Here is a 24000-nt window from a genome sequence, read left to right as displayed (position 1 = left end):
GCAGCCGAAATTTGCAATGCATTAAAAAAAGGCACTTTAACAATCGCAAACCGCACACATACACACAGACAAGCACCAATGCAGATGTATCATAAGATTAAACATACAATGTATTAGGTAGCTAACATGTTCAGAAATAATCAATGATAAAATTCTATACATTGAATCTATTTGAGTTCTAAAACTGCCAGGAGTTAATCAATAGTCAATATACCACAAACATCACAAAATGCTTCTTTTTTTTTTAAAGGAAGTTGCATTTGGTGTTTTGTTGTTTGTTTTAATTGCTGAAGAACAAGATAGTCTTGTATTGACCTATTTCTTAGAGTTAAAAAGGCACATTTTCTCAGAGAAGAGACTGAGGGCAGCGAAAATGTCAGACCATGACACGCTAACAAACAACTAAAAAAGAAAGAGTGACTCCTGTGTATACCTTAGAAGTTAAGAGAAAATATTTTATAACGGGGGACCAAAGGCAGCAAGAATGTCATCACAAGACACGCTACCAAGCAACAATAGCCAACAAAAGTTAGGAAGGCGAGTTTTATTAGAGAGGAGACTGCGGGCAGCATGAAAGTCAGAAAGAGATATGCTAACAAGCAACAACAATATAGAAAAACAAGGCAGTCTCTTATTTACTTTTTTTCTTACAAAGTTAAAAAAGCACATTTTTATCCTAGAGGAGACTGAGGGCTGCAAGTATGTGCTTCCCCTGTATTTTATTTTTACTTAAAAAGTTCAGAAGACAAATTGAATCCAAGAGGAGAATGAGGAAAGCAAGAAAATAGACAGGCAGCAATAAAATGTTGCATCATTCGGGAGACAGAATTGGGGTCTTCGGTATTTACGAAAAAAAGACAAATTTTACCCTATCTAAAAATCTTGTAATCAAAAAATGTACAATTTGTAAAGACAAGAGTGCAAGGCAATGGTGCCCACCGAGAGGATCTGCTTCCTGGGGACTTTTTATCTTTGGACAGGAAACTCTACTCCCTTCTGGTCCAGCCAGCGAGGCAGCCAGCCGCATGGGCGTGGCTAACACATTGGAACACACTGCTTAATGATCCCTTACGCAACGCTACTCCACCCAACCCCCACCGCCTCGCCCTTCACGAGCCCAAACTCAACCGTGCCACAACACAACACTCCGGGGACCCCTTCCCCCGAACCACTCCTACCCTTGCGGTCATGTGAACGCACCAAATTCCTCGTCTTCAAAATAAGAGGTGTTTATTTTGACATAGCAGGTGGACGGCCATTACTGTCGTATAGTCCTTTGACCTTGTGACCATTTCCCAAACAAATACAAAAGCGCCTTTTCAGCACATTCGGTCTGACAAACGTCTCCAGTGTTGCACACCAGATTTCACGGTATCTCGGTCATATGATATTTGTAGTATGTCATAGAGTAAATGAAAAAAGGGGCATAGTAGTGAGCCCTGGGGAACTTCTCTGACGTTATGGGCTCATTAAAACAAAGTGGTGTGTGTCTTGGAGCTCAAGAGGCCAGAAGTGTAACATATAATTATATGGCATTACAAACGTAATATTCCATAATTAACCAACAAAAGACCTTTAGCTTTTAATAGCGGTTAGTCAAAGGCGCAATATTTATCCACAGATATAAGATTAGTATTAAATTGTTTCTTGGGGACGGCGTGGCGTTAATTGGGAGAGTGGTTCCCGGTTCAATCCCTACCTTCTACCAACCTCGTCACGTCCGTTGTGTCCTTGAGCAAGACACTTCACCCTTGCTCCTGATGAGTCGTGGTTAGGGCCTTGCATGGCAGCTCCCACCATCAGTGTGCGAATGTGTGTGTGAATGGGTGAATGTGGAAATAGTGTCAAAAGCGCTTTGAGTACCTTGAAGGTAGAAAAGCGCTATACAAGTATAACCTATTTACCATTTCTTGAAAGATGGCTTAATGGATAAAACAAAAAAATTTAAGAAACGCTTCCTTGGCAATGAATCTCTCGATCAGAACAATTCCAGCTAAACAGGGTGTGTCCATCCAAAACACACCGTCACACAAAATACTGTCACGATGTCACCACACAACATTGTGGGTAGTCCACAAGATCGATTAATTGAACCCATGCTAAAAGACAAAAACAAAGAGGAATGACCATTGGAGAATGGCTTCTGTGGTTAGGTCTTACTACCAAATGCAAAATCCTGCCACCACACAACATTGTGGGACACATGGAGGACCGCCTATACTGTAGCCACAGCATCGGTGCCCGTTGAGATATTTGTTCCAAAATTTGCCACTTTTTGACAGGAAGTCGGGAATTGTTTACTTTCCGTAACATTGACATCCCGAATACGCTCTGTTGTTACCATGAAGCGCTGAAACCGCCGTGTTTGCATGTCACAGACAAGTTGAGACACTACTCCTTGAACGGTACTGAAGGCGGTCACGTGGAAAAAAAATGTGTGGGCAGTTATCTTAATAATAATGATGATGATAAGTTGGCATCGGGGAGGACAGGGTGCTTTTAGTAGAGAGGTGCGGCAACAGGGTGGTAAGCAGAAAGGTGCAGGGAGGTGACGATGAATTGAGGGTGTTGTCTTTAAGACAGGTTGTAATTAGAGGCCACCTCTTGCCAATGCCTGACACTAATTTGTAATCATATTTTTGGACAAAGATAATGTCCTCTAATGTTCTGTACTCCTCTTTCCATTGCATTGGAAATTACGAGAGACTATTGGCCTTTTATCTGATATATATACAGTACAGGCCAAACGTTTGGACACACCTTCTCATTCAATGTGTTTTCTTTATTTTCATGACTATTTACATTGTAGATTGTCACTGAAGGCATCAAAACTATGAATGAACACATGTGGAGTTATGTACGTAACAAAAAAAGGTGAAATAACTGAAAACATGTTTTATATTCTCGTTTCTTCAAAATAACCACCCTTTGCTCTGATTACTGTTTTGCACACTCTTGGCATTCTCTCAATGAGCTTCAAGAGGTAGTCAACTGAAGTAGTCACTTCACAGGTGTCATAGTTGTGATGCCTTCAGTGACAACCTACAATATAAATAATCTTGAAAATAAAGAAAACGCATTGAAATGAGAAGGTGAGTCCAAACTTTTGGCCTGTACTGTACATCGGAAGACGTTGACCTGGCCCAACTGGTGAAAGAGAGTCCATGTTGTTGGTTTAGGATCCGTCTTTTGGAGAAACGATGAAGAAACAGCTTCTTTTACGCAGAGATACCGCAAAATGTATAAAAAGGATTAAAATGCGTTTTATTGGCTATACATCAGAAGATGTTGAACTAGCCCGATCAATTTGTGAGACGCCAAGTATTTTGAAATAATAGCTTCTTTTACGGAGGGATCTGGCAAAATGTATAATTGAAATTAAGATGCCTTTTATTGGCTAATTATTGGAAGATTTTGACCTAGCCCAATCGCTTTAAGGTGGCTAAAAGACGTTGAATTAATAGCTTATTTAACGTAGAAACCCCGCAAATTGTATAAATTAAATTGGAATGATTTTTATAGACTATACATTGGAAAATGTTGACCTAGCTTGATGGCTTCGGAGGACGCTAAGAGACGTTGAATTTATAGCTTATTTTACGTAGAAACCCCGCAAATTGTATGAATGAAATTAGAATGTTTTTTATTGGCTATACATCAGAAGATGTTGACATTGACCGGTTGCTTTGCGAGACGCTAAAGGACGTTGAAATACTATCTTATTTTAAGGTAGAGATCCGGCAAAATGTATACATGAAATTAAAATGCTTTTTATTGGCTATAAATCGGTAGAGGTTGACAAAGCCTGGTCGTTTTTAGGTACGCCTTAATAGATTTATTTCTAAAGAGAGCCTTCAAAATGTATAAATAAAATGAAGATGCCTTTTATCAGATATACATCAGAAGATGTTGACCAAGCCCGCTCGCTTTGAGGGATGCGAAATATGTTAATTCAATAGCTTATTTTACGAAGAGCTGCCGCAAGATGTATAAATAAAATTGAAATGCGTTTTATTTGCTAAACATCGGAAGATTAGACCTAGCTTGATTGCTTCGAGGGACGATAAAATAATATATTTTTTTACGTAAAGATCCCGCAAAATGTATAAATAAAATTAAAATGCTTCTTATTGGCTATACATCGGAAGATGTTGACATAGCCTGATTGTTTTTAGGGACGCTAAAAGACGTTAACTTAATAGAAGATTATTTTACGTAGAGATCATTAAAAACATATAAATACAATTTAAATGCTTTGTATTGGATATATATCAGAAGATGTTGACCGAGCCTGATCCTTTATCGGACGCTAAATACGTTGATTTAATAGGTTATTTTGCATAGAGATCCCATAAAATGTATAAATAGAATTGAAATGCGTTTTATTTGCTAAACATCGAAATATGTTGACCTAGCTTGATTGTTTTTAGGGACGCTAACTTAGTAGAAGATTATTTTACGTAGAGATCATGAAAAACATATAAATCGGATGTATAACAGAAGATGTAGGCCAAGCCCGATCGTTTATCGGATGCTAAATACGTTGATTTAATAGGTTATTTTACATAGAGATCCCATTAAATTTAGAAATAGAATTGAAATGCGTTTTATTTCCTAAACATCGAAAGATGTTGGCCTAGCTTGATTGGTTCAAGGGACGCTAAAAGATGTTGAAATAATATTTAATTTCATGTAGAAACCCAGCAAATTGTATGAATAAAATTGAAGTGCCTTTTATCGGATAAACATTGTAATATGGTGTCCTAGCCTGATTGTTTTTAGGGACGCTAAAACACGTTAACTTAGTAGAAGATTATTTTGCGTAGAGATCATTCAAAACATATACCGGTAAATACATTTTAAATGCCTTTTATCGAATATATAACAGAAGGTGTTGACCGAGCCCGATGGTTTATCGGACGCTAAACACGTTGATTTAAAGGGTTATTTTACATAGAGATCCCATAAATTGTATAAATAGAATTGAAATGCGTTTTTTTTGCAAAACATCGAAATATGTTGACCTTGCTTGATTGTTTTTAGGGACGCTAAAAGACGCTAACTTAGAAGAAGATTGTCTTTTATCGGATGTATAACAGAAGATGTTGGCCGAGTCCGATCCTTAATCGGATGCTAAATACGTTGATTTAATAGTTTATTTTACATAAGATCCCATGAAATGTATAAATAGAATTGAAATGCGTTTTTTTTGCAAAACATCGAAATATGTTGACCTAGCTTGATTGTTTTTAGGAACGCTAAAAGACGCTAACTTAGTAGAAGATTGCCTTTTATCGGATAAATAACAGAAGACGTTTTATCGTACGCAAAATATGTTGATTTATTAGGTTATTTTACATAGAGATCCCATAAAATGTAACACCTAAACATCAAAATATGTTAGCTTAGCTTGATTTTTTCGAAGGACGCTAAAAGACGTTGAAGTACCGGTATTTAATTTTATTTAGAAACCCAGCAAATTGTATGAATAAAATTTAAATGCCTTTTATCGGATAAACATCGGAATATGGTGACCTAGCCTGATTGTTTTTAGGGACGCTAAAAGACGTTAACTTAGTAGAAGATTATTTTGCGTAGAGATCATTCAAAACCTATAAATACTTTTTTAAATGCCTTTTATCAGATATATAACAGAAGATGTTGACCAAGCCCGATCGTTTATCGGACGCTAAAGACGTTGATTTAATAGGTTATTTTACATAGAGATCCCATAAAATGTATAAATAGAATTGAAATGCATTTTATTTGCTAAACATCGAAAGATGTTGGGCTAGCTTGTTTGCTTCGAGGGACGCTAAAAGACGTTGAAATAATATTTTATTTCATGTAGAAACCAAGAAAATTGTATGAATAAAATTGAAGTGCCTTTTATCGGATAAACATCAGAATATAGTGTCCTAGCTTGATTGTTTTGAGGGACACTAAAACACGTTAACTTAGTAGAAGATTCTTTTGCGTACAGATCATTCAAAACATATAAACACATTTCAAATGCCTTTTATCGGATATATAACAGAAGATGTTGACCGAGCCCGATCGTTTATCGGACGCTAAGTACGTTGATTTAATAGGTAATTTTACATAGAGATCAGCTATACAGAATTGAAATGCGTTTTATTTGCTAAACATCGAAAGATATTGGCCTAGCTTGATTGTTTCGAGAGACGCTAAAAGACGTTGAAATAATATTTTATTTTATGTGGAAACCCAGCAAATTGTATGAATAAAATTGAAATGCCCTTTATCGGATAAACATCGGAATATGGTGACCTAGCTCGATCTCTTCGAGGGACGACTGAAAGACGTTGAAATAATAGCTTCTTTTAGCGTTAGAAGACCCCGCCTTTGTTGCTACCCTTGAAGGGTGGAACATTGCAAGAGTGCAAAAGCTGTTTGATTAATTGACGCTAGCTTCAATGTTTTCATGTGAAAGCACTTGCAAGTCCAAGCATGATGGGCGAGAGCCACACCTGCCTGGCCACACCCACCAACCCCCACTTTAGTGTGCTTAGCCCCGCCCCCTGCTCACCGTGCACTCCATCTCCTCTGGCTCTGATTTGATCTGAACCGAAGGCATGTCTGTCCCCGCCTCCTCCACCTCCTCTTTTTCTTCTTCTCCTCTTTCTGCCTCGCTTACGCCTTCCTCCTCCCCCGCCCGAGGCCCGGCCGTGGGCTCCGCGTTCTCCTCTCTCTCCTCTTCCTCCCGCGCCGGAGACGGCGGCGAGGGCGGCGGCGGTTGCTGCGTCAAGGCGCTCTGCTTGGCGGCCGGTGTCCTCTGCTTCTTGTGGGCGCCGCTCCTCCTCTGCTTAGGGGTGGACTGGCACTAAAGGAGAGAAGATGGAGGAGAAGGAAGTGAGAGGAGGCGTGGAAGGAGCGGTCACAAGGAGGGAAGGGGTGGGGGATGTAAGGTAGAAAAAGTTGCAAAAAAGGGGGAGTGAATTACCTCTATCAGCTATACAGAAGCCCCTCCCCAGAATCAATGTGTTGAAGTAGAGGGGGGGTCAACACGCACAAACAGTTCGAGAAACTAAGTAAAAAGCAGCACAAAGTAAAACAAAAAAGGGCCTAATCCTGAGCACTGCCACTGAGGGAATGAAGAGCTGGGGAGAAATAACTGAGCGAGAGAGCGAACAGGGAGGAGTAGTCGTGAAATGACCCCTCCCTCCCTTTCAGCGGCAGGCGGGCGGACACACCCTTTTCTGGAAGGCCCCACGCACACAAACACACGCACAAGAGGTGTGGGGAGTGGCCTTTTTTTTTTTTTCCTATCACACACACACACACACACATTGACATATCCACGTTTTTTTACTCCTGAAAAGTGATTTCTTCAAAAAGTTACAAAAAAAGTAAATGTACGGGGTTTGGTGATGTTTCAAAGGTCAAAAGAACTCAATTGGAATTTGTTGCAACAAATAGGTGACTACTATTTTGTCCATATGATTATATTCATATTCACACAGAAATAACGGGGAATCAAGTTTGGCTTTTCAAAAGTATTGCATTTGTGATTATTAATATATTTAAGATGATCCAATAAACTATGATAAATGCGATGTGATACATGATAAAATATTTTTAGAGGACCTTTTTTGGAAGAAATGCAACCCATAGTGCTTCACAGACATAAAGTACACAAAATAAATAGCTACAAAATCAGTTAAGAAAGTTGGAAAAATATATATATATATTTATCCAGATTGCACTCAAATATATTTTTTCAAGTATTGTCACTTTTTAATATTATTTATATTGTATTTATTTACTCACACCCAAACTACCGCCAAATGTGCGCCATATTAGTAAAATACTTACAATGTACTTAAAAATTGCGATCAACATCTGTTTAAAAAGTTTGTAAAAAAAAATCCATATTGATTTAGACTTGCACCAAAATCTACATTATTTATTATTAGTTGGTTTTTTTTTAATAAATAAATGCAATGTTTTTATCATATGAGAACTACAACCAAAATTGAGCCACATCAGTACATAACATAACAATTTGCTATCGATATAATTTTTTAAAAGGTTGAAAAAAAAATCTGTTATCCCAATTTGACAAAATCTACGTTTATGACTACCGGTAGTATGTTTTTATTTATTTATTTTTTAAATGTGTTTATATACAGTACAGGCCAACCGTTTGGACACACCTTCTCATTTCAATGCATTTTCTTTATTTTCACGACTATTTACATTGTAGATTGTCACTCAAGGCATCAAAGCTATGACACCTATGAAGTGAAAACCTTTTCAGGTGACTACCTCTTGAAGCTCATCGAGAGAATGCCAAGAGTGTGCAAAGCAGTAATCAAAGCAAAGGGTGGCTATTTTGAAGAAACTAGAATACAAAACGTGTTTTCAGTTATTTCACCTTTTTTTGTTAAGTACATAACTCCACATGTGTTCATTCATAGTTTTGATGCCTTCAGTGACAATGTACAATGTAAATAGTCATGAAAATAAAGAAAACGCATTGAATGAGAAGGTGTGTCCAAACTTTTGGCCTGTACTGTATATTTTATTTGTACAACTCATACAAGAACGACAGACAAACTTGCTTTTAACATCAGTTAAATACATACAATGTGCAAGAAAATTGCGATTAATATCTGTTTAAAAAGTTGGTGGAAAAAATCATTATTCATCCAAACTTGCACCAAAATCTACATTATTTAAACTAGTGTTTGTAAATAAATGAATGTAATATTATTGTTTCATACAAGAATGATAGCCACATTTGCTTTACGTCAACAAAATACAATGTCCATAAAAACTGTTCAAAAACAACAACAAAAAATCCAGATTTGCACCCCAATGTATTTTCATAATGAATCAAGGCAATATTTTTACAGCACCTTTCACTCGAAGATTTTTGACATAAAATTGCTCTAAAAATAGGTTAAAAAAGGCTGCAAAAAAATCTAATTTAATCCAGATTGGCATCAAAATCTACATTATTTATGTCTAGCATTTAGGGTCAGAAGTACGAACGAACATGCTCAACCCTCAGAATTATGAATGGGTGCTGAATCTTTTTAGAAAATGTGTACAGAATACAGGACGGCACTCCAGAGGAAGAAACGTTTGTGTGACAATAAACACTATAATTGAAGTGCTGTCCTGCACCTTTTGTACAAAGTTGTTGCGTGTTTAGGATAATACTGCGATGAAACAAACATCTAAGCACTTTTGCTGAGTCAGACATTTCCTTCCCTGTAAAAAAAGGTCCTGTGAAGTAAACGCACATTACCTACTAAGTAGAGTGACAGCACTGAAAGTAAGAAAGAAGTCCTTGGCTTTTAAATTATTGACGTGCTGAAATGCGAGCGGCATTGTAATGCTGTACCCGCGGCTCGGCCTAACTGCTGGTGCCTCGGCAAATATCGCAAAGATATTATAATACATGCGCTTTCTTGCAAAGATTTGTGATTTAAAGTCATTTTTCTTTCTGATTTTATAAGAGGTTTCACGACACGCTACTGTATATAGGAAAATATGGGTGATTTATTCATGATATACCACTTTTTGCTATCATTTCAGTTTGAAATAAGTCATTATTGCAATAGTGTTTTTACACCAAATTAGCTGACCTATGTTTTTGCCATAGAGTGTCGCCACGTGACTCGGCTCTAGTGGATTCCACCCCGAGGTGTGGCCTCAGCCAATCAGCTCGGGGTGTGGCTGGATGCATCCGCTCTTCCATTTAACCACACACACACACTGGTCTCTCTCGGGCCATTGTGAAGGGACAGAGCCCCCTCTGTGTTTCTAAACAAAGGTAAAGGCCTCTCCACACCACACCTTTCACCCCCCTTCCAACACAAATCGGCAATGACTCGAGAAGATACAGTATATTCAAAATAGATATTTGATACACAGTAATTTTATAAATAATAATTGTATTTAAAAAAGGGAAATATATCTTTAAAAATGTACATACATAAATGAAATGTTAAAGCAGTTTAGGTTAAATATTTTTTAAGGTTTTTTTTTTCCTCTAAATAATTTAACAGTTTTCTACCATTTTGAATGACCACATAAAACACCATGTTTATCAGCAAAATAAATCAATAAAACCTTAAATTTAATTATAAATAATTCTAATAAAAATAATACAATTAAGTCTGTGTAAGTGTTTACATTTTTCAAAGCAAACATTTTTAAGTAATCAAAAATGGGTAATTGGAAGATGAAACACAATGTTTTATCCACGAAAATAAATTAATAAAAAGTAAAATTAAAATATCCAGGGTAGTAAAAAAATAAATAAATTATAAATTATAAGTCTGATTAAAATTTTGCATAATTGAATTTTTTTTTTTTTTTTTTTTTTTTAAGTATTTAGTTGTGATTTTAAAGTGGTTTGGGTTAGGTATTTTTTGAAAAATAACAATTTTAAGTCATCAAAAATATTTATGTTTTTTTACTTCTGAGAACCACGGAAAAAAAATATGTATATACGTGTGTGTGTGTGTGTGTGTGTGTGTGTGTGTGTGTGTGTGTGTGTATACATGTACATATACATAATATGTATGCATGTACAGTACAGGCCAAAAGTTTGGACACACCTTTTTCCAGTGGTTCTTAACCTTGTTGGAGGTACCGAACCCCACCAGTTTCATATGCGCATTCACCGAACCCTTCTTTAGTGAAAAATAAAACGTTTTTTTTTTTTTCAAATTCAAGACAAAGTTCTATGTTTTTTTACTGGTGCACAAAATTAACCGTGCATGAACATCACCTTGTTCAAAGAACAAAACCTACACAGTCCATGAACTCACAGCAAATTACACACCTGCAAATCAGATGGAAAATTAGAGGGAACATTGTTTGGGGGTATCCATAATACGCCGATAGGGAGAAGTTTTTATTACACGATGAGTCGGGTGTGGCTTTGACGGCGGAGGCTCCACTGAACCCCTGAGGCCGACTCACCGAACCCCTAGGGTTCGATCGAACCCAGGTTAAGAACCACTGCCTTATTCAATGCGTTTTCTTTATTTTCATGACTATTGTAGATTGTCACTGAAGGCATCAAAACTATGAATGAACACATGTGGAGTTATGTACTTAACAAAAAAGGTGAAATAACTGAAAACATGTTTTATGTTTTATATTCTACTTTCTTCAAAATAGCCACCCTTTGCTCTGATTACTGCTTTGCACACTCTTGGCATTCTCTCGACGAGCTTCAAGAGGTAGTCACCTGAAACGGTTTTTACTTTACAGGTGTGCTTGAAGCTCATCGAGAGAATGCCAAGAGTGCCAAGGTGTATATAACTCCACATGTGTTCATTCATAGTTTTGACACACACACAGTAATGCAATACATACAGGATAGTGACATGTGAAAATGTGTGTGTATTAATGGTTCTAATTGGAATTTGACTTAAATATTTGTATAAAAGATCAAAGTATTTTAGTTATAAAAAATAAGTTAAAAACACTAAAGCATGTGATCACTGCGTCAAAAGGTTGTTGTTCCGTCCAGGTGTTTTCAAACTGATGGCCTCATTGTTGCCTATTCTCTAACCTGATCAGCCAATTGTCACTGCTTGCCACGTGTCTTCTCTATCTCTATCCATCTTTATGGCGAGTGACATCATGAATAAAAATGGCTCCTCCAGAAGCCCTTATCGCCTCCTTCAATGTGTGTGTATTCAACCAACGGATCAAGTGTAAACATGAGTGGGGGCTGCAGGCTGGGTAAGACATTGGCGGCATGAATTAAAACTTTATTTTGCAGGGGCAGAAGTGTTGTGTTGACTGTGATAGGTGAGCGTTAGGAGTTTGTATGCTGCAGTCGCGGAAGGTTAATTCTGTACATTTTTAGGGGAAGCTTTGACATTTTTTGTATCAAAACCCCAATTGAAGGGTTTGATAGGGTAAGATGGAAGCAGTTGTTGGCCATTAACACCTGGACACCCTGATGTTTGGCAATTCAGACATTTATAGCCATGGTAAGCCAATTCTGTTTGCAATATTTTAATTTTAGACTCTTAATGTGACTTTCAACTTTACTGTCCCTAAGCTTGCCAGCAAGTTAAGTCTTCTTTCCCCTGAAGCAAGATCCTGAAACCAGCTGGAAGTCATAGACCCAGTAATGAAAAAGGTAAGAAAACACAACAGGGTGGGTGGGGGTGAAGGGGTTGGAGAGTCCCTACGGTGACAAACCACACCCAGTGAATAGGAAGCCGAGCAATGTTGTCAAGCTGCTATGATCGGAAATGAACAAAAGATGAAATACATTTTCACCTATTTCCATTTGTTCCTCGTCCAAATGTAGCAGAAAATCATCCAGATAAAACAACTGGATGACATTTTGCCTGTTTGTTTTAGAGCTCTCAAAGTGGAAAGGATTTAGAACGATAGCTTTAACATTTGCATCGAAATGCTAAATATGTAACTGTGATATCAAAGGCTGACACGTTGAGTCCCAATCAAAAAATACAGTGGAACCTCAGTTTATGAACTTAATTGGGTCTTGGACATGGTTCGCCAACCGAAAAGTTTGTATAGTGAAGCAGTCCCCCATACGAATCAATGTAAACATGAATAGTTGGTTCGAGCTTTGACAAAAGTCCCTATTCTAATCAATTAAAAAAAAAATATATATATATATATATATATATATATATATATATATATATATATATATATATATATATTCATGTAGTCTCCACGAGGTGATCCTTCATCGGCGTGTGTCCCGGTAGTGTCTCCTCCTTCACTTTGATAAAGGTCAGCTGTGGCATCTTTTTCGGTCTCATCACGATTAAAGACTTGCTGTGGAACAAAGCCCCCTTCACTGATAAAATCCTCAAACTGAAGGTGCCGCAAGCCTGAGGCTAAATGGCAAAAACGCTAGCTCAAAGCGGTTGTCTAGCAACCCAATGCTATAGTTTGGACACATTTAAAGCGTTTCTGGTCACATAAAGTGATCTCTAAGACAGGCTGACACAGCTCTGATCGACGCAAGGTACAACAATTGTGGGAATAAACACGTCAGAAGTGCCGTTCGCCGTCGAAGCTCTTCGAAATGGCCGCGCCCGTGTGTACAGGAAACAGATTAAAAAACTGTTCATTCAACACCTGTAACTGTACTCAGTAATTTGAAAATACTCTCACTAACAAATGTGAAATAAATAAGAAAGGGTGACTGCATTGGAGTTTTTAGTCTGTTTTGAAAATATTTTAGCTATTTTTAAGTCTGGATTTTAGCTATTTTTAAATATTTTGTTGAATTTATGTTTTTACTGCACTGCACTTTGACACTTTTATAATCTCATTGTACATGTCACATGTTGCAATGACAATAAATACCTAGCTAGCTATCTAAACAGGATACGGTGTCATCAAAATTGCAGCCCCCGATGGCTGAAAGCGGCATGCAAATTGAATGAATGAAGGGTTTTTTGTACACCAAGACATGGTTCGCACACTGTGGCGCACTGTCAAAGGTTTGTAAACCGAAAAGGTCGCAAATAGTGGCGTTAATAAATCAAGGTTCCACAGTACAGTCCAATTTGTTACCAAAATGATTCATGGATTATTCTCCCAAATGTACACGAAAAGTTTGCAGTCCAATAAGTAGTTGGTGTGACATTGCCATCTAGTGGCCTGGCATTAACATTATAGTTAGTTACCTTGTTTGGCTGGTTATTTGTTAGCAACATAACTCCATGAATTGTTTAGGAAATTGATACATGTGTAAATAAAGCTGTACTCAGCATACTTGCCAACCTTGAGACCTCCGATTTCGGGAGGTGTGTGGTCGGGGGGGTTGTGGTTGGGGGCGTGGTTAAGAGGGGAGGAGTATATTTACAGCTAGAATTCACCAAGTCAAGTATTTCATATATATATATATATAAGAAATACTTGACTTTCAGTGAATTCTAGCTATATATATATATATATATTTTATTATATATACATATATATATATATATATATATATATATATATATATATATATATATATATATATATATATATATATATGTGTATATATATATATATATATATATATATAAGAGAAATACTTGAATTCCAGTGTTCATTTATTTACACATATACACACATAATACTCATCTACTCATTGTTGAATTAAGGGTTGAATTGTCCATCCTTGTTCTATTCTCTGTCACTATTTTTCTAACCATGCTGAACACCCTCTCTGATGATGCATTCTGCTTCGTCTCCTTGTTGTGTGCGCAGTTGTGCACTGCACTCTCTAAAAGCCCTAGATGTTATTGTCACATATGCATGTACAGTAGATGGCAGTATTGTCCTGTTTAAAAGTGTCATAACATTGCTGTTTACGGCAGACAAACTGCTTTACGGTAGTCGACAACGTGACTGCTGTTGTTGTGTGTTGTTGCTGTGCTGGGAGGACGTTAATGAAACTGCCTAACAATAAACCCACATAAGAAACCAAGAACTCGCCCTCGATCATTCTACAGTTATAACGTGATTGGGCAGGCACGCTGTTTGTATTGTGGGAAAGCGGACGTGAAAACAGGCTGTCGACACATCACTCAGGTCCGCATGAATTTCGGGAGATTTTCGGAAGAAAATTTGTCCCGGGAGGTTTTCGGGAGAGGAGCTGAATTTCGTGAGTCTCCCGGAAAATCCGGGAGGGTTGGCAAGTATGGTAGTCAGTCACCAGAAGCCAAATGCAGTCGCCGACCAAAGCATTGTATCACACTTAGGAGTCGAGAAGTCGGTACCGTACACCATGTTTTTTTTTTATGGTTGATGCATAGCGAGTCATTGTGCGTCAATGTACATCAGAGAGGAGCTTCCATAAACAGGTATGGAGCGAGGGTGAGTCAAAGAAGATGCCCTGTGCTTCGCCCGAGCAAACGGCCTAACAAAGGCACATGTAAAGATACCGGTATGGCGGTATGGTCTCAAATATATACCGCTTTCTAAAATATACCAGTATTAAGTATAATACCGCTTAACGGCGTGGCGAAGTTGGGAGAGTGGCCGTGCCAGCAATCTGGGGGTTACTGGTTCAATCCCCACCTTCTACCATCCTAGTCACCTCCGTTGTGTCCTTGAGCAAGACACTTCACCCTTGCTCCTGATGGGTCCTGGTTAGTGCCTTGCATGGCAGCTCCCGCCATCAGTGTGTGAATGGGTGAATGTGGAAATAGTGCCAAAGAGCTTTTAGTTCCTTAAATAGGGAGAAAAGCGCTATACAAGTATAACCCATTTACCATTTACCAGTATATCGGACAGCCCTACTCTCGAGGAACTCTGAAGAAACGTTTATCCTTTTCGCAACTTGAACGATTCGTACAACCGAAAACAGGCCCATTGAAAACAGAGCTAGCTTGACCACCACGCATCTTTAATGGTCGGTAAAATCCAAGCAATTGGCTAAAGAAAGAAACAAATGATCACATTTATAGCTCCCACATCGCCAGCTGAGTAGCTCATATGGGTCAAACGATCATTTGAGCACCGCCTCTATCAAAAGTGGCGCAAACAACTGAGGGTGATGATATGTTTTATCACATTTGGTGTAAATAAACAGGCTTTAATGACACATTTATGTTGAAATGTTACTTTAAAAAATTCCCTTTTGCATAACAAGAGACATTTAAAGTGATTTAACCATAGTATTAAAAAGATGTCCCAAAAATGCCTCCGAAGATGAGAAATACGTTGCTCAAAAGAGTTTTTGGCCTTGTCAGGAGTTACAGCCAGTCCTGGAACGCTGGAAGAAGGATTAGCGAATAATTCCTCAACGTTTGTTTTGACCTAATCTGGAGCGCCCTGCTGGGTGGAGTTCAGCGCTCGGGGATCATTCCGAGCGCAGCCGGGAAAGCGGTGAAAATCAGAGGGAAGGAAAGTGGATAAATAAAGCGAAACATGCAGATTTTGCTGGTGTTGAAAAGTCATCTCTGGGGTTGTACAGAACCACACCCTTTCAGAAGAAAGATAAAGTCGGGGGAATCTTCTGCAAATCCAAAATTGATCCACTTCTGCAGGGCGAACGAGGCAGTTAGGGCGGGGTCGAGGGGATGTGTGCAGTGGTGAAAGACCCTGTGACTGAACATGTATACTAGCCTCTCCTAAGGGGTGGGTTCCAGCCTCCGCTTCCCTCTCTCTGCAGAGCTCCAGGAACTTTAAAAAAAAAAAAAAAAAGGGCGGGGTGGGTGCGACCCTGTCAGCCTCTGATCTCCACACAGGAAGTCAGGAGGGTGGGGGGAGACGAAGGAGAGACGAGTAAGGAGGAAAGGACAAAAAAAAAAAAAGGACAGATAGGGAAGATCTTTCTGACCGTCCCGTAGAGGTTTTTCTTGTGCAAAGATCTTATATTTGAACAGGCCTTTTTATTCACTTGGAGTTGGTTTGATGCAAAAAAGGCCTCAGACTTCATCTACAAAACCGTGTGGGATTCTAAAGTAAAAGTACAACAGAAACCCAAAATCTGCGTCCTCGTTTATCACGGCCAATTGGTGGTGATAAATATATTTTCGACATGCAGGATTTGTATTAATAAATCAAATATTTTCATTGTCAGAGAATAAAAATTGGTTTAAGTAAAAAAAAAAAGAAAATAAATTAGAGCTCTCTAAACATGAAATAACACCCATAATACACCTTTTCACACATTTCACCCAAAATAGTAGCCTGACGTGTGTTCTACTATAGATTACAGTACTCAGCGGTAGCCCAGAGGATCCTCCAAGCGTCATTTTTCATTGCTATGTATAAATACGTTGTTACAACCTGGGCCATAACGGTGGCCCATAATACTGGGCTATGACTAGCCTTGTGCTTCTCTGACCGTTCATGAGTGACTATATGCATTCGGCCACCAAGTTATGGGTTATAGATAAACCTATGGATAACGGAGACATATATAATAGTCTCCTTTTCAGGTGAGAGAGGATGCTAAAGGCAGTGCCTTTAAGGCTCTCCCCCAATATTGTTTGTCCGACATTACTACTTGCCGTAGTTTTGAAGCAATGCATGATGGGAATCCGGATGTTGTGTGTCAGTGTATCATACTTGCCAACCTTGAGACCTCCAATTTCGGGAGGTGGTGGGTGCGGGGGGCGTGGTTGGGGCGGGGGCGTGGTTGGGGGCATGGTTAAGAGGGGAGGAGTATATTTACAGCTAGAATTCACCAAGTCAAGTGTTTCATATATATATATATATATATATATATATATATATATATATATATATATATATATATATATATATATATATATATATCCCCGTGACCCCGGAGGGAATAAGCGGTAGTAAATGGATGGATGGATGGATGGATATATATATATATATATATATATATATATATATATATATATATATATATATATATATATATATATATATATATATATATATATATATATATATATATATATGTATATATATATGTATATATATAAGAAATAATTGACTTTCAGTGAGTTCTAGCTATATATATATATAAATAAAAGAAATACTTGAATTTCAGTGTTCATTTATTTACACATATACACACACATAACACTCATCTACTCATTGTTGAGTTAAGGGTTGGATTGTCCATCCTTGTTCTATTCTCTGTCACTATCTTTCTAACCATGCTGAACACCCTCTCTGATTATGCATTGCTGTGTGGCACGCACAAAAGTGCTTTCATCAAATGCACTAGATGGCAGTATTGTCCTGTTTAAGAATGTCACAACATTGCTGTTTACGGCAGACGGACTGCTTTACTGTAGACGTTCTTTATATTGCGGGAAAGCGGACTCAGGTCCGCATGGAGCTGGAGGGGGCGTGGCCTCCAGCTCCGCCTGAATTTCGGGAGATTTTCGGGAGAAAATTTGTCCCGGGAGGTTTTCGGGAGAGGCGCTGAATTTCGGGAGTCTCCCGGAAAATCCGGGAGGGTTGGCAAGTATGGTGTATTAACGTGCCGGCTGGAATAAACACACGCTGAGAAATAGCTCCGTGCCTGCCTACTTTATGGGTTATAGATAAACCTATGGATAACGAAGACATATATAATAGTCTCTATTTCAGGTGAGAGAGGACGCTAAAGGCAAAGCCTTTAAGGCACACCCCCAATAATGTTGTCCGGCTGGAAATCGGGAGCAATTCGGGAGAATATTTGTCCTGGGAGATTTTCGGGAGAGGCACTGAAATTCGGGAGTCTCCCGGAAAATTCGGGAGGGGGCAAGTATGGTAGAAACATGCCCTATACACCAGTGTTTCTTAACCATAGGGCTCATTGTTGGGCCGCGAGCGCCCCCAAGAGGGCTGGCAAAAAATATCAGTTTTGTAGCTGTGGTTTGTATGGGCCACAGCAGTACTTTGTTGTAATACACTTTTCCACCACTTGTGGCAGTAATGACAATATCAAACAAACAGAAGAGGTCTGGAGCTAAAGTCAGAGAGAAGTTTCTTAAGCGCAAAATTATGACTAAAGGGGTGAATCTGTATTTTCATTTGCACTTTAGTTTTATTGACAGTTTATTAAGGGAATATCCATCCATCCATTTTCTACCGCTTGTCCTTTTCCGGGTCGCGGGGGGTGCTGGAGCGTATCTCAGCTGCATTCGGGCGGAAGGCGGTGTACACCCAGGACGAGTCGCCACCTCATCGCAGGGCCAACACATATTCTTTATTATTAATTTAGTTACACTTTTATAATTTCGCACTGTAATTTTAACTACTTTTTTTCATCAGTCGTATGAGTTCCTTCTTTTGCAGTATATTTGATTAGTATTCATTTTCTAATCAGCCTGACCTAAGCCTTGATAATAATCTTTATGATTAACACATGCTTTCATATCATTTGACAATGTTTATTCTGTTAAACTGTAAGTAGATTAAATATATTTATTGAACATGATTAAAATCAAGAGTAAGATTACTATTTCAGTGTTGATATTTGAGTGGGCCCCGGGCCCCTCTGTTGTGGAAAGGTTGAAATACTGACTTCCCTGTACAAATAAAATGCACTGTAAGTTAGAACTGGGCTTCGATGTGCTCAAAGTTGTTCTGTCAAATGTTGGTCAACTTCACAGTCGCAGCTACTATTATTAGCCGTGTTACTAGCATTCAGTGATGTTAACTTTGTGATGTCACTTATTGATGTCGAAGATGAAGCGCATCCTTGAATCAACATAGTTAGCGTTGCCCGAACCTTTGCAGATAGCTGATAGCGGTCTTGTTAGTTTAAGGTGGCACGCCCAGTCACATTGAGTCCTGTACTTCCCGCTGTTGTCTTGTACAAAACCCAAAACCAACTTACCTACTCAGTGGCCTAGTGGTTAGAGTGTCCGCCCTGAGATCGGTAGGTTGTGAGTTCAAACCCCGGCCGAGTCATACCAAAGACTATGAAAATGGGACCTATTACCTCCCTGCTTGGCACTCAGCATCAAGGGTTGGAATTGGGGGTTAAATCACCAAAAATGATTCCCGGGCGCGGCACCGCTGCTGCCCACTGCTCCCCTCACCTCCCAGGGGGTGATCAAGGGGATGGGTCAAATGCAGAGGACAAATTTCACCACACCTAGTGTGTGTGTGACAATCATTGGGACTTTAACTTTAACTTATATTCAATTGAATAGACAAGATATTTAATGTTCGAATTGAGAAACTTGATGTTTTTTTGCAAATAATCTTTAACTGAGAATTTAATGGCAGTAACACATTGCAAAAAAGTTGGCACAGGAGCATTTTTACCACTGTGTTACATGGCCTTTCCTTTTAACAACACTCAGTAAACGTTTGGGAACTGAGGAGACCAATTTTTGAAGCTTTTCAGGTGGAATTCTTTCCCATTCTTGCTTGATGTACAGCTTAAGTTGTTCAACCGTCCGGGTTCTCCGTTGTGGTATTTTGGCTTCATATTGCGCCACACATTTGGGAGACAGGTCTGGACTACAGGCAGGCCTGTCTAGTACCTGCACTCTTTTACTATGAAGCCACGCTGTTGTAAACACGTGTCTTGTTATTGTCTTGCTGAAATAAGCATGATAATGTTGCTTGGATGGCAACATATGTTGCTCCAAAACCTGTATGTACCTTTCAGCATTAATGGTGCCTTCACAGATGTGTAAGTTACCCATGCCTTGGGAATTAATACACCCCCATACCATCACAGATGCTGGCTTTTGAACTTTGCGCCTATAACAATCCGGATGGTTCTTTTCCTCTTTGGTCCGGAGGACACGACATCCACAGTTTCTTTCCAAAAACAATTTGACATGTGGACTCGTCAGACCACAGAACACTTTTCCACTTTGCATTAGTCCATCTTAGATGAGCGCAGGCCCAGCGAAGCCGACGGCGTTTCTGGGTGTTGTTGATAAACGGTTTTCGCCTTGCATAGGAGAGTTTTAACTTGCACTTACAGATGTAGCGACCAACTGTAGTTACTGACAGTGGTTTTCTGTAGTGTTCCTGAGCCCATGTGGTGATATCCTTTACACACTGATGTCGCTTTTTGATGCAGTACCGCCTGAGAGATCGAAGGTCCATCATTTCATCGCTTACGTGCAGTGATTTCTTCAGATTCTCTGAATCTTTTGATGATATTACGGACCGTAGATGGTGAAATCCCTAAATTCCTTGCAATAGCTGGTTGAGAAATGTTGTTCTTAAACAATTTGCTCAAGCATTCATTCACAAAGTGGTGACCCTCACCCCGTCCTTGTTTGTGAATGACTGAGCATTTCATGGAAGCTGCTTTTATACCCAATTATGGCACCCACTTGTTCCCAATTAGCCTGTTTACCTGTGGGATGTTCCAAATAGGTGTTTGATGAGCATTCCTCAACTTTCTCAGTCTTTTTTGCCACTTGTGCCAGCTTTTTTGAAACATGTCGCTGACAACAAATTCCAAATGAGCTAGTATTTGCAAAAAATAACAAAAGTTTTCCAGTTCGAGCGTTAAGTATCTTGTCTTTGCAGTCTATTCAATTGAATATAAGTCGAAAAGGATTTGCAAATCATTGTATTCTGTTTTTATTTATGATTTGCACAACGTGCCAACTTCACTGGTGTTGGGTTTTGTACATATAAAACCTGGTGTACGCACACCTTCACTCAATGTAGGTAACGTCACCTCGCGTTACGCCCTGTACACCACGCAAAACTTTAAAAAAAGTATTCGGATATCAAGGTTCTGCTGAATGAGCGTAATGGAACTCAGAGACGACGCGCACATCTTAAGCAACACAAACATTTGCGCTGTAGTCAGCCATCTTTGTTTTGATTGTACTCGTGCATAAATAGACCCACATTTATGACTTGTTTTGTTTTCCTGTAGAACTAAAAGTCGCTATTTTCATTTATAGTGGAAACCAAAGCAGGTTAATGATGTTTACTGACACTTAATAGAGTATATGGTTGATAGAAAGTAGAGAAAACTACATTGCATTCTTAGTTACACGACTAAAATCATTTTAGGATGATAGAAGTATTTCTGGAGACTCTGTGGGCTTCAAACACGAACGTCTCAACACTTTTTAACATCTATTTTTGTCTGCTCAAGGCTGGCCGAGCGTGAACCCCATGCTCGTGCGATCGCACACATTAACGCCCGAGCTCTGGGGAGGAAAAAGAGAAGGTACGTCATTGGGCAAATGTGATTAAAACTATTAAAAATGTATTGTCATGCCAATCGAGATATTAGTAAGCTATACGTTCAAATCAAAACAGCGCTATCTTAAAGAAATAGCGCTGGTCCCGAAGCTCTAATACCGTATTTTCCGCACTATAAGGCGCACCGGATTATTAGCCGCACCTTCTATGAATTACATATTTCATAATTTTGTCCACCAATAAGCCGCCCCGGACTATAAGCCGCGCCTACGCTGCGCTAAAGTGAATGTCAAAAAAACGCTGCGCTAAAGTGAATGTCAAAAAAACAGTCAGATAGTTCAGTCAAACTTTAATAATATATTGAAAACCAGCGTTCTAACAACTCTGTCCCAAAATGTACGCAAATGTGCAATCACAAACATAGTAAAATTCAAAATGGTGTAGAGCAATAAATAGCAACATAATGTTGCTCGAACGTTAATGTCACAACACACAAAATAAACATAGCGCTCACCTTCTGAAGTTATTCTTCATTCGTAAATCCTTCGAATTCTTCGTCTTCGGTGTCCGAATTGAAAAGTTGCGCAAGCGTGGGATCCAAAAATGGCCGGCTCCGCCTCGTCGAAGTCATCGGATTCAGTGTCGCTGTTGTTGTGCAGCAGTTCTGTGAATCCTGCCTTCCGGAAAGCTCGGACCACAGTTGTGACCGAAACTATCTGCCCAGGCATTTACGATCCACTGGCAGATGTTGGCGTATGTCGACCGGCGCTATCTGCCCGTCTTAGTGAAGGTGTGTTCGCCTTCGGAGCTGTGTGAAAAAAGCCACCCGGCCTCTTCGCGTAAACTTCCCTTAACCACTCGCTCATCTTTTCTTCATCCATCCATCCCTTCGAGTTAGCTTTTATGATGACGCCGGCTGGAAAGGTCTCTTTTGGCAAGGTCTTCCTTTTGAATATCACCATGGGTGGAAGTTAGCATGGCAAGCTAGAACCACAGTGAAGGATGACTTCTCATTCCCTGTGGTGCGAATATTCACCGTACGTGCTCCCGTTCCACAGTGCGGTTCACAGGAATATCAGTTGCTGTGAAATACGGTAGTAATCCGTGTGCGGATGGAGAGATTGCGTCTTTTTATGAACCGGATCCTTGTCGCGTAGTAGGAGCCATTTTGTGGTCTTTACAGATGTAAACAGGAAATGAAACGTACGGTGATATCCGCGCGTTTTTTCTTCTTCTTCCGGGGGCGGGTGAAGCGCTTCCTGTTCTATGGGGGCGGGTGCTTTCCTTGGCGGTTGCTTGCGTAGAAGAAGAAGCGCTTCCTGTTCTACCGGGAAAAAAGATGGCGGCTGTTTACCGAAGTTGCGAGACCGAAACTTTATGAAAATGAATCGTAATAAAGCGCACCGGGTTATAAGGCGCACTGTCAGCTTTTGAGAAAAATTGTGGTTTTTAGGTGCGCCTTATAGTGCGGAAAATACGGTATGCTAACTTTGTTTGTTAGCATCCAAGCAAAACTATCGATTTACCAATCAATTATCCAACAATGGTTATGTTATGCTTGGCTTTGCAAAAACAATGAGGTTGACCTACTTCCTGTGTAAGTTGCCTTTAAACTGCTTTCACAACTGTAGGCCTTAGAAGTGCTGCGCTTCCGATGTTGCTAGCATTTTAGAGGTGATTCAACAAATGTATTGTAAGTCCTCTTTTGTTCAACTGTTCTCCAAATTGAATAACACATTTTTGCAAACATAAAACAGACTTAATAGGAGACTGAGGCATTTATTAGGACTAAAGATAAATGCTTTAAAATGTAATATCGGAAATTATCGGTATCGGTTTCAACCTCCCGATTTTCCCGGGAGACACCGGAATTTCAGTGCCCCTCCCGAAAATCTCCCCGGGCAACCATTCTCCCGAATTTCTCCGGATTTCCACCCGGACAACTTTATTGGGGGCGTGCCTTAAAGGCACTGCCTTTAGCGTCCTCTACAACCTGTCGTCACGTCCGCTTTTCCTCCATACAAACAGCGTGCCGGCCCAGTCACATAATACATGCGGCTTTCACACACACACAGGTGAATGCGATGCATACTTGGTCAACAGCCATACAGGTCACACTGAGGGTGTCCGTATAAACAACTTTAACACTGTTACAAATATGCGCCACACTGTGAATCCACACCAAACAATAATTACAAACACATTTCGGGAGAATATCCGCACCGTAACACAACATAAACACAACAGAACAAATACCCAGAACCCCTTCCAGCACTAACTCTTCCGGGACGCTACTATATACACCCCCCGCTACCACCAAAACCCGCCCTCTCGCCTGAAAATCACACATTATACATTGTTGTTACTTGCGTATACATCAAACATTATACATTGCTGTTACACGCCTGA

At 39.4% G+C, this 24000-nt stretch overlaps 2 protein-coding genes across 3 annotated transcripts in view; one reads left to right on the top strand and one right to left on the bottom strand.

The window, feature by feature from the left end:
• clip2 (CAP-GLY domain containing linker protein 2) overlaps positions 1 to 24000 on the top strand; it is a 309205-nt gene that overhangs the window by 117558 nt on the left and 167647 nt on the right. The gene's annotated exons all lie outside the window — the stretch shown is intronic.
• The window catches only part of klf8 (Kruppel like factor 8), a 97961-nt gene that overhangs the window by 35846 nt on the left and 38115 nt on the right, over positions 1 to 24000 (bottom strand). For both annotated transcript variants that reach the window (XM_061962718.2, XM_061962717.2), the window contains exon 2: positions 6551 to 6844. In XM_061962718.2, the coding sequence (XP_061818702.1) occupies positions 6551 to 6844 (294 nt within the window). The remainder of the gene's footprint in view (positions 1 to 6550; positions 6845 to 24000) is intronic.

The sequence above is a fragment of the Nerophis lumbriciformis genome, linkage group LG09 (genome assembly GCF_033978685.3).
Source record: "Nerophis lumbriciformis linkage group LG09, RoL_Nlum_v2.1, whole genome shotgun sequence".
NCBI classification, from domain to species: Eukaryota; Metazoa; Chordata; class Actinopteri; order Syngnathiformes; family Syngnathidae; genus Nerophis; species Nerophis lumbriciformis.
This window is presented reverse-complemented; position numbering and strand designations above follow the sequence as displayed.